Below are 12,514 nucleotides of genomic sequence, written 5' to 3' on the forward strand. Positions count from 1 at the left end.
CAAAATTTACCACACAAATTGCGTTCTGACAAGCTTTTCAAGAGAATAAGTTGAAACAAGTTTTCAGCGCAAGTTAAAAAATTTAAGTAAATCTAAATATATGTTACATTCAATTAAAAATAATTAAAAAATACGTAAAAAATTAAAAAACTTATTTTTATATATAATTTGTAAAAATTTTAGCAAAAATATTTTTTGTCAGTATTTGTTAAGCTCGTAAAAAAACATAAAGTTATATGTTAGATACAGATATTTAGATTGTAGTGATTACTTTATAACCCACTCTTATATGCAAACATAAGAAGCTCCAAAAATTTTTAGATAACCACTAATCTCAATTGTCGATATAATATATTGTAGAGATATAAATTTATAATACTTATATATGTATGTATTATATCAAATTCAAATATATATGGATTAATTTTTCGAACTTTCTATTGACAAAAATTATGCAAAATCTTTGTGATAATGAAATCACATCTATAGTATAAATTTATATTTATAACATCACATCTCTACATATTTACATATATCATATATCATATATATATGTTGATATCTATATGGTGATTGGTTTTCATATAATATAGTTAGTTACCTGACGATGACTTTAGATTAAAGTCGAAATATGGAAAACTGTGTTGTAAAATAATTCAAGTTGGTTTTGCTTAATTTTTATCTATAACAATAATAAAAAATTTACTAATTAGCCTGTAATAAAACTATATTATAAAATTACATTTAGAAATTAAATCTGAAAAATTAAATATATAAAATTATATTCACAAAATTATATTACATCTAAAGCCGAAAGTTCTTTGACTCACCATTTCGTTAAGGATACTGTTCAATTAAGTATATATTATATATGTGGGATGTATAAATTGATTTATTTATATTATCTCCATATAAGAAGTGTGCTAATTTCGAAAATGTAACTAAAGAACAAATATAACGTACTCGTGAATTATTAATAAATTATTATATTTGTAATAACAACCTTTTATTAACAAAATCAATTAATATATCAAATTTAAAATTTTATTCTGAAGATATTAATTAAATGAACACATATAATAGAAATAAATAGCTTGAACTAGGAAAACCATTCATAATAGATTAACTCATCAAAAAACAAAATAATAAGACTCATCATTATTGAAGAGAAATTAACCCATTGATTTAAGTGAGGTCCGTAATATAAGGTTTACTTATTTTATTTTATATGTTATACAATGTGTAGCTAAACTAAAAATTGTAATTTTATGAATTTAGTAATAAAGTTTTAAAACTTATTGTTAATCTTTAAGAGAAGATACAATAAATAAAAGTATACGTATTTAAAAAAAAAAATTGAAGAGAATATAGATAAATTCTATTAAGTATCTTAAAAACATATAAACGAACCTATTGAAACTATCGAATCTAAGCATATAGATTTAATATAAAACGAATAAAGATATAATACACTAAGAACACCAGGTGCCATTTACCTGCAGTTCAGTAAGGACTCTAAAAATAAAAATCTAATTAAATCATTACATGCAAAATTTTTTTTTTCTTTTTCTTACACATACGGCTTATTCACACAATCAAGCGAAATTTTTAACCCGTTAAATTCATCTAGTGTGGCCAACAGCATAAATTAATCTTTCAAGAATAATAATCAAATAGCACTTCAATATATATTTTTCCAACAGTTTTAATTATAATATAATGCTTTACTGATTAGACAAAAATTTTAGATAATTAGCTCACAAAATTCTTAACGGTAATAGAAATAAAACTCTTGAAAAAATTTTTTTAAGATTAAGATGATCCTAAACTTAGCACGTAGTCTTAAATCAACTATACTCAAAAATATTATATCATTAAGAAAAATGCTTTAAGCTTTAAATTAGCTTTATAATAATTAAATTGGCCTATTTATTTGTACACAATAACCGATCACACTAATGACTTTTTTTAGTAACATAAAAAAAACTTTTATAGTTAGATCTAAACCACAAACGGGACCCGGATTCCTGATTAATAGGACGAATAATTTTAACATTAATTAATTATTTAATATTTATTTTAACATATAATAAATAAAATATTGTGAGATAATAAATTCAAAATATTAATAACTAAAACCAAGACCAGCGACTTGAAGATTCTACTTGTTCGACTTTCCATTGCCTCTCATCCATTAAATAGCCTCTAAAAAAATAATTGTAATTTAGTGATTTCAGCAATTATAAAAACAAAATGGGAACACACTTTTTCTCTTGAACTCTTTCTGTCCATTTAGCTTTAATATCCGCTAATTTTCCTGCACTACCTCCAAATTCTTCAGGTAACATGTCACGTGGTACATGTTCATATAAGGTATCCAGTCCAGTTGTATGAAAGTGTATCTAATAAAATAATGATTAAATATTTGTACATTAAATAATATTAAATATAAACAAGATAAGCGTATACCAATTTGTAGACATCTTCTCGTATGAAGGGTTTTAACACAGCAATTAATTTGTTTAAATATGAAGGACAATTAATAATATGCATAGCACGCAATCGCACAGGATAGGCTTCTTGCAGGAACTTCATATGCATACGCATTGTACTGATTGAAACTTTGTATATATGGCGCATTGTATAACCAGATATGTCTACTATTTGAATATCTCCATCAGCCATATTATCTAATTCTGTATCAGAACCATTGTTGGTTTTACTGAGACTCTCTTCTATATCCAAATCATTCATTGTAAAACGAGTATCGGATAACATGAAAAATTGTTTACATTCTGCAATGCTGTTCATCTACATACTTTATGATGTGTATTTATAACTTCATGTATATATATGTTAGTATCATTATACCTTATTTGCGTCATGATCAACTAAACGATAGCAGAGTATTTTACAGCGATCTGGGGTTAAACCTGGCAACGCCACTATATCACTTAAAGTATTTTATACATAATATGTATATTATTTTGTTATTCATGCTTGTACTAATTCATACTTACGTTACTTCCCGAATTTGTTTTACTGCTTCATCATCAGGATCACGATCGATAAATATATGGGGATTTTTACTTCTTTGCGAATAATTAATTTCAATTAATTTTTTAGTTTCCTCCACATCAGTATACATACACTTTAGGAAACGCTTAAGAAGATAACGATCTACAAACGTTAAATTTAGCAAAAAAATCAAAAGAAATATTTATTAATTTATTTTGTTATACATGTATTATACCCATAGCTAATATATTTAAAAAAGAATTATTTCTTTTTATATAAAGTTTTATAATATTTTGATTATTACCGGGCTTAGGCCTTATTAATTTGTGTTAAATATTTTAATTATATTTTAATTTTTATGAAAAATATTTACATTACGGTTATCTTTATATGTATTAGACATCTTCAGTGTACTTTGCAATGAAGTCCTATATTACGACAGTGATACAGAGAAAAGAGGATCCGCTTAATTAATAAGTTTTATTCTTAATAGTATTTTTAGGATAGGATGTCTAAGAAAAACATTCGGTATGATGGATTTACTATCATGCACACAGCTATTATAACGTTTCTTATTTTTAAATTTAATACAAAAAAGGAAGATGTGATAATATGCAAATATCTACACGGAAGTGAACCTCTCTTAAATTAGAATACTTTTACCTAAGTCTTTGAATAGCTCCATAAAGACATAAGTTTTATAGTGACTGATAGGTGACTGTCAACTTGTGAACTAAGCTGGAAAATTAAATCTTCTCTTCAATTTTTTTAAGAAGCATCTTAAAGATTATTTTTCCATATGATATATGTTTTAGATAGATGTTTTATACGGGAAAACAATAGTCTAATATGCCTAAGTGGATTACTGAGATTATTACTAAAGCTTAACCAATCTAATATCCATTATTAATTTCGATAATATAAAATATATTTAAAATATCGTTTTTGTTTTTTGTTACAAAAATAATCATTTACCAAAAATAATAATAATAGCAGACCCTAGTAAGAAGCTTGGAATTCCCTTTGGCTAAACCCCAGTTCTGGCACCATGGAAAACTCAAACCTCCTTTTCAGACATCCCTTAACTATCTCGTATCTATAATAAACGTGGATATTTTATTATATCCATCGTGTCAAGTTCTGAGAGCGATAATTTTCTTGTGACAGATTCTTGGTACTGTTTGCTTTGATATGTCAGAAGTTTGTTATAGATATTTTCTGTCTGTACGCAGTGATTTTATATTAATAGTGTATCTTCTAGGAAGGTATTCTCATGTGTGGCATATTTTGTTATAAATATAAAAATAAAATCATTCACTCATAGAATAAAATATGTACTTCTCTTATAAGACTCAAATAGTAATAAATGGAGTGGACCTATTATATATTAAAAAATTGACATGCTGTTTCTTTTTTGTTTATATACTTTAATTTAAAATTAATAAAGTTTTAATTAATATTAGAAATTTATTGTTTATATTGAAGCATTATTATAATTGATTAAATAAACTAGGTCTTCTAGTCTAAATAACAGTAGCATAAATTTTAAATAATGGAGCGAAATAAATGTTACCCGAGCTTTTGAAATGGAATAAAATTGAATCAGAATAAGTTATTTTTTTAACCCATACCAATACGACTATTTTCCAGAAGAGAAATTAGCAACTTAGTGTTACTAAGAACTTTATGTAAAATAGTAGGAGCCAGTTGATTATTAATAAAAAAATCTGCTGAGCAGTTCACTTTTCATAAAAATCTAAATCTAAATTTAAATGTCTAATCAGAACATCTAATAAACAATTATAAAATTTGTATCCGCTCATCAAAAATTACATAATATTTTTATTGGCACTAGTAGATATTAGTATATAAATATATATATATATATATACATATATATAACAAAGACTGATGCTATATCGAATTACAAGAGGCGATTCGATGAGATTTCCGTATGTCAACAGTAACGCTGTAATACTAAAAAGTCATGCTTTATGGTTTTAATGTAATTAAATATAATGTTTAGATATTTATTTTTTTTGGAATATTTGAAAGATAGTTTCACACATTTTTTCACAGTAGTTATAGTAATAAAGACACATCTGCATATACTCGTATTAATCTAAATGCAGCCGGATGATAAATTTTTTTTTCTAGAGTGAATTTTGTATTTCACGACAGAGGTCATAGTGGTTTTCATTAATTAACTTATCTATTGTAAATATAATAATTTATGCATTTCATTGTAAACATAGAATTGTACACAATATGCTAAATCTGCATTAACATCTGGTTTTTATTCTTATCTATTTTTATCTATCAATTATTTTATTTATATATAATTTTACAGCAAATACTATAAGTACAGACAAACTTATCACTTAAAGAAAATTTAAGAATAAAATTGCAAATTCAAGTCTCTGAATTGATAGATCCATGAATTATCAATAAATCTTTTTAATAAGATTATTGTTTAGTCTTTTTAAAAATAAGTGAAAAATTGTAACTTACTTTTTTTTAAATAATTATTGAATAATCTTGCAAATAAACAAGAAACTGAAGTGTTATAATAGAAAGGATTAACAATTTATATAAGTATTATAAATCTCCAGATTATAAATCTGCATACATTTTCTTATTGCCAAATCAAACATAATCGAATCTCCTTTGAGTAGAAGGACCTACATAAGGCCCATTTATTTATTATGTAAGAGTTTACTCACATAAGTAAGAAAAGTATTTTAATAAATAGGATTATGAATCTACAAAAATGCCATTATTGACTTATGAAACATAGTCGATACATCTGTTTGGTGGAAGAATCCACATTCTGCTCATTTAGTAATTGTAAAAAAACATACTGACATATCAAAAATAATCGATACCACTATTAGTTGGACAAACCTTATTAGGCCCTATTCGTAATTCTGAAAGAATTATAAACATATAGACAATACATTAGTCTAACCACAACTGTATTAAACATTTTTAACTCTCTTAAATAGAATTACAACTCTATACTGTTAAATAGCGGTGAGTGGATCCATATTTATACAGATGGGTCAAGATAGGGAAACAAATATGGGCGGGGTATTTTTAGACACGCTTAATAGGTGATTTAATTTTAAATTACCGTATTATTATAACTGAAGTCATCCATAGGACAGTTAAATGGACTCATAATTTTTAATGGATTTACTATCACTATATATTTATTGATTTGCTTTATTTTATATCTATATATATATTACTATATAAATATATGTATATCAGTTATTATAAAGAATTTATAGAACACAAAATTAGTTTGGTAAGCATTAACCTTAATATTACACGATCTTATCTTCGACTTAGTAAGTAAAATTATTATTACCGATTTCTTGAGGTAATTTTGGATTATCTTGAAACCATTTTTGCAATTCATTTAGTTTAGCTTCCAATTCTGTTTTATTAACCATTCTTTTTAGAATAAATTACTAAATTATTTATATTTTTATGAATCTAACCAACTTGTTTATTTTTTATAAACTAAGTCAAACTATAACTTTTTGGCTACTAGAAAGCGAACAGTCAAGCGAAGCGGTAAAGAATAAACTAAATTTTTGACGGCATTCAGCAGCGCAAATACTCAAAATTCAATTAAATTTAAACTTGACTTGCACAGTGGATCAAGATTTGAAATCCACAAACTAAAATTAATTTTAATGTATATTTAAAGATAATTCTGAACAAGTATTTATCACATATCCAAAAAATTTTATGGTAAACCTATACATTCAACAAAAAAAAAAAAAATCAGAAGTACATAAAAAGGCAATAATCTAATTCTGAACAATTTTAAGATATTAGTAAATATTTTTGTTCAACATTTTTTATCAGTGTTTATTAAACCTAATCAAAAAAAAAAAAAATATAAAAAAAATAAATCAATCCGTGTATAAAATAACATAATAATTATTCGTAAATGTTATTTTGGAAATCTTATCATGATGATAGAATACAATATATTTTATGCATGAATAAATCGTAATTTCATTATGTATGTATATAGGTATATATATAATTATTGATTACATTTGTAATTAATATACGGAGCACAATTTCAATTTTTACATAAATGATAATGAATAAAGTATTTAAAAATTCAACTATCATTAAAATTACATTCAAAGCAATTAATTGTAAATGAATAATTTTATATATTTTATCATCATTAAAGTATAAGTACAGAGTCCAAATTTAAATATCGTAATGATTTGGAGAACTTTTATTACCCATTCTAATATTCGAAGTGTTATCAAATTGCATCCTAAGTTGCATATTAATTGCTAATATAAACCCAACTTAGTTTTCATTTATTATTTAAAATTATATTTATTATAAGTACATTTTTTTCAAGGTCTTTTCTTTTCGTTTCTTGGAATATTATTTCCAAACCAATCAAATTTCTGGAACTATGTTCCTCTCGGGGATTGTGGCCTTGTCGTGGCGAGGGGGCTTAGTAGGGTGCAATGATCCTGAGAGCGATGCCGGCGGTAGCGTAGCTACTGGTAGGGCCTCCCTTGCCGGTAAGGTCAAAGAGGAGCATCTGAAGCTAAGAGCAATCCACAACGGTTCGCGACCCGGATGGTCTTTTTCCTTCATGACGTCCCGGGATGTAGGCAAGATACAGCATCATCAATCTTCGCTAAGAAGCCCACCGTTTTCTCGGACTCTCGAGTCTGAAGGTCTGACTGGTGGCCTTAACTGGCAGCCCCAGTACCAGTATAGGATGCATGGGCTAATCACTCGTTCATCTGAATCTACACGATTACTGAAACCGAAACAAATAATTATAACCAACGGCTCCCTTTGATGACGACTATTGGAATGAAAATACGGAAACGATTCGGAACCTGGAATATAAGAACTCTAGCAGAAACATCAAAACTTGCTCAACTTGAACGTGAATTTGTACGTCTCAATCTTTTATTCATCGGGCTAAGCGAAGTAAGATGGAATGGCTGCGGCGAATACAAAACATCCTCCGGCGCTACACTCATATACTCTGGAAAGGCCACAGGCGAAAAAAGAGAAAGTGGAGTAGGCTTTCTATTATCCAAAGAAGCTAAACAAGCGCTCATAGAATGGCAACCACATGGCGACCGAATAATTCTGGCAAAATTTAAAACTCGAGCCAGAACCCTCACATGCATACAGTGTTACGCGCCTACTGAAGTCACCGACCCACAAATCAAGGAAAATTTTTATGACTCCCTATACTCTGTTTTAAATAAATGCCCTAGAGGTGAAATAAAGCTCGTCATGGGAGATTTCAACGCACAAATCGGGCCAGATAACAATGGAAGAAAGCAAGTGATGGGTAAACATGCTCTCGGCACAATGAACGATAATGGGGAGCGTTTCTATGAATTATGTAACACCATGGGCCTCACCATAGGAGGTAGTCTCTTCCCGCACAAACATTTGCATAAAGTCACTTGGGTTTCCCCAGATAATGCAACAGAAAATCAAATCGACCACATTGCCATCAGCAAAATGTGGAGACATTCATTATGTGATGTCAGAAATAAAAGAAGTGCAGACATGGCTTCTGACCACCATCTACTAATCGGTGAAATACAACTCAAATTAAATGCGGTCTTTAGAAAGCCACAATTCAAAAGGAAACGGTTCGACCTCGCTAAACTCGACAACCCTACTGTTCAAAATAACTATCAATCTCTTTTATCGGCCCAAATCCCTAATCCCTTGCCACTAGAAGAAGAAATCTTTGAAGCCGAAACTTATTGGGAACAAGCAAAATGTGCCTTCACTGAAGCAGCACAACAAAGTGTCGGTATTCCTCAACGTCAAAATAATCCGTGGATCACCGAACATACGTGGAATCTTATAAAAGCGCGCAAAGGAGAAAAAGAAAAGGTTAACAGGGCAAGAACGCGCCAAACAAAGCAGCAGGCACAAGCCAACTACAGTATTGCCAACCGCAAAGTTAAACGCAGCGCTAGAGCCGATAAGCGCAGATGGCTCGACAATTTAGCAACAGAAGCTCAAAAAGCAAGCGAATCACATAGGCTCAAAGACCTACACAACATCACTAAAGCTATGGTGGGACGTAAACACAGGATTGCAAAGCCAATAAAAAATACCAGAGGCGAACTAGTACACTCTACCGAAGATCAGCTAAAAGTTTGGGAAGATCACTACAGAAATCTCCTAGCGGGAAACAACACCTATCCTCAGCAGGAACTATGTAGTAGACACCACGAACATGTTGCTCGCAACGATATAAACACAGATGTACCTAACATCAGTGAAATTGAGGCAGCAATAACTCAGCTTAAAGCAGGTAAGTCCGCTGGTCCGGACAATATTGCCCCCGAACTGCTCAAAGCAGACAAAATTTCAGCTGCTCAAATTATTCAACCAATTGTCAACAACTTCTGGTCCCAAGAGTCATTACCGCCTAATCTTAAAGACGGCATCATTATTAATATACCAAAGAAAGGTAACCTGATGGAATGCTCCAACTGGAGAGGCATAACTTTACTAAATGTAGCTTATAAAGTTATTGCTCAAATCTTACATAAACGTTTAACTTCGGCCGCTGAGCCTACACTACGAGCCGAGCAAGCAGGATTTAGGCATAATCGATCATGTGCCGACCACATAAACAGCCTTCGAATAATAGTCGAACAGTCTAGCGAATGGCGATCTCCCCTATACTTGCTGTTTATCGACTTTAAACGTGCATTCGATACACTTCTCCATACCACCATCTGGTATGCATTAGAGTGTAAAGGTATACCGAGTAAATTAATAAATTTAGTAAAAGGCTTGTACTCTGACGCGCACTGCTCAGTACTTCACGAAGGGCGTCTCAGCGGGCAAATCCAAATTAAGTCTGGCGTCCGACAAGGTTGCATTCTTTCACCTATACTATTTAATATAGTCTTAGATGTGGTTATGTCGGAAGCTATGAGCACAAACCATGGCATATCATTCGGCCTTCATAACAAACTTACTGACCTCGATTACGCTGATGACATCTGTTTACTAACGCATAACTTTTCCCAGATGCAAATATCGTTAAACAACATCGCAAAGCGTGCATTGGCAGCTGGTCTGTCAATCAATATCAACAAAACCAAGTCTATGCGTCTCAATTCAAACTGCTTAACGAAGTTTCAACTAGATGGCTCCTACATCGAAGATGTACAAAGTTTCTGCTATCTGGGAAGCTACATTTCGAACAACGGCGGCAGTCGGCAAGACATACAGTACAGGCTATCGAAAGCGAAGCAAGCGTTTGGAACCCTTAACAAAATCTGGCGTTCATCCAACATCACACAACGCACTAAGATACACCTGTACAATGCAAACGTAAAATCAACTTTACTATATGGTAGTGAGAGTTGGAACCTAACGGCAAGAGACGCACAACAGCTACAAGCCTTTGCCAATCGTTGTCTACGACGCATCCTTCATGTATTCTGGCCAGCAACCATAACCAATAATGAGCTCTGGTTTAGAACGAATCAGCCTCTTATAACTGATGAAATAATGATGCGTAAATACAAATGGCTTGGCCACACGTTAAGAAAACCCGCTGATGATATCGCAAGAAATGTCTTAGATTTCAACCCTCAAGGCAGTAGAAGACCAGGGCGTCCGCGCAACACTTGGAAACGACAAACTGAAGCCGAATTAAGAAATGCTGGAAAGAGCTGGAGTGAAACAAAACGTCTTGCATTAGATAGAGTTCAATGGAAACTATTTGTTACGGCCCTCTGTTCCACCTAGGAATAAAAGGATTAAATAATAATAATAAATAATAATGTTCAAATTTACTATTATTACTTTACTTCACCAAATTTCGAATGCTCAAAGTAACTTTAAACATTAATATACTATTTTATTTTACAATACAGCTAATATTTCTTTTAATATGATATGTTTTTAGTTCAAAGTTAGTGAACCACATAGACTTTGACCGTAGATATGTATATTGTTTTTTGGGTTTTAGTGAAATATGAATAAATGTATTTTTAATTATATTTATATGAGTTAGAATCATTGATTAATCATATGTAATATGATAACTTTCAACATGTTTTCTTATAATAATTTATAATATATTTTTTATTAATAAAAGTTTACGAATTATAGAATGCATTTCAAAAATAAAACTTGCTTACAAACAATTTTATAAACAAATAAACGGTGTAATTACAATTTGAAAGAAACATATAAACTAATTCTAAATTTCCCGGTTAACATAACCCACCTACAATAAAACTAGATCTTGGGAACTTATCAAAGTAAGCCTTTGCATGTGACAACTGCAATGCTTACTGCATTTTTTTTCTAGTCATTGGTGTTTAGGAACCTATGCAGAGAAACTGTGCATTGCTCATAATTCTTACTGCAAAAGTTGTGGAAACCTGCTGGAAAAAAAAACAATTAAACACTTTCGCTGTGAATACCCGGTCCAGAAGAAATATGTTTTTAGAAAGATATTTCTTTTTTAGCTTATCAGACTGTTCATCTGTAAAGACGAGAGAGCTATTATCTATGAAATTATCTAAATTCGACTTAATGAATTTAATCTGGAAATTAGCGTAAAAGCGCTTATTGAGGTACCTGGAAAGTTATTTAATGGCCTGCCACTGCAACCAACTAACTAACCAACTCTAAGCAATCTTGTAGGTTCCCTACTATTTTACAATAATAATTGAAAACAAACATTTATCTTCCTCAAGTGTCAATGCCTTTGTGCCTGCTATGATTCTGCTAGTAGGATGATGTGAAGAGAATTTTATTATTTTAAAGTGTCTTTATTTAATGATTATAATATTTTCGGATTAGCTAAGGTGTTTTATACATTTTCCGGATTATTTTTCTTCTATTACTAGATCAGTTTCTATACAGAAGAACCAGTAAAAAAATCATACAATAAATAATGACTCTACAAAAGAATAGTATTGATATTTAATAATAATTCATATAAATATATTTAATTAATTCAATGATTCTACAGCTGGTGAATTTATTGATATATTTATTCAAGTTTAAACATACCAGTCAAGTACGGATTTGGGTCAGTTGGGTATTTGACAATACTCGAAACAGCTGTATGGTCGCCAAAAATTTAATTAACTAAGAGTAATATAAAAATAAAATTCTCGTTGTTGCAATTCACTCTACTTTTTGAAACCTCTCTACAGTTTCATTTCATAATAACTACTAGTATAACACAATAAAGGAAATACTAACAAGTAATTTTGTTTGGTTAAATTCTAGATATATAAAAATTAAACGAGGTGTTTGTCGTTGAGTATTCCCGTGATTTAAAACAGATGCTTCAACATTACCAAAACGTGAAAGTCATTATTTATATTCTTTGGCGAATTCTTTAGCTACATTGATAACAGTTAGCATACATATATCGCGTGGAGGTAACAATTCCTAATATATTGTAAAGCATTACTTATGA

The 12,514-nt window shown here is 30.0% G+C and overlaps 1 protein-coding gene across 1 annotated transcript; it reads right to left on the bottom strand.

The window, feature by feature from the left end:
- Positions 1–2,101: 2,101 nt before the first annotated feature.
- Positions 2,102–6,499, bottom strand: LOC119669366 (alpha-tocopherol transfer protein-like). Its single transcript, XM_038079227.1, has 6 exons — positions 6,392–6,499; positions 3,021–3,180; positions 2,872–2,953; positions 2,470–2,811; positions 2,266–2,402; positions 2,102–2,205 (listed from the first exon to the last, which is right to left on the bottom strand). The coding sequence occupies exons 1-6, from the start codon at positions 6,474–6,476 to the stop codon at positions 2,133–2,135; spliced, it is 879 nt and encodes a 292-aa protein (XP_037935155.1). The 5' UTR covers positions 6,477–6,499; the 3' UTR covers positions 2,102–2,132.
- Between the last annotated feature and the right edge of the window lie 6,015 nt (positions 6,500–12,514).

Source organism: Teleopsis dalmanni, chromosome 1 (genome assembly GCF_002237135.1).
Source record: "Teleopsis dalmanni isolate 2A chromosome 1, ASM223713v2, whole genome shotgun sequence".
NCBI classification, from domain to species: domain Eukaryota; kingdom Metazoa; phylum Arthropoda; class Insecta; order Diptera; family Diopsidae; genus Teleopsis; species Teleopsis dalmanni.

Excerpts from the sequence above, each read along its gene's own strand:
- LOC119669366 (XM_038079227.1), bottom strand. The coding sequence starts at position 6,476 with ATGGTTAATAAAACAGAATTGGAAGCTAAACTAAATGAATTGCAAAAA. Across the intron at positions 2,954-3,020 it reads AAACAAATTCGGGAAGTAAC|TGATATAGTGGCGTTGCCAG; the intron begins GTAAGTATGAAT and ends AAATACTTTAAG. Across the intron at positions 2,403-2,469 it reads GAGAAGATGTCTACAAATTG|ATACACTTTCATACAACTGG; the intron begins GTATACGCTTAT and ends TTATTTTATTAG.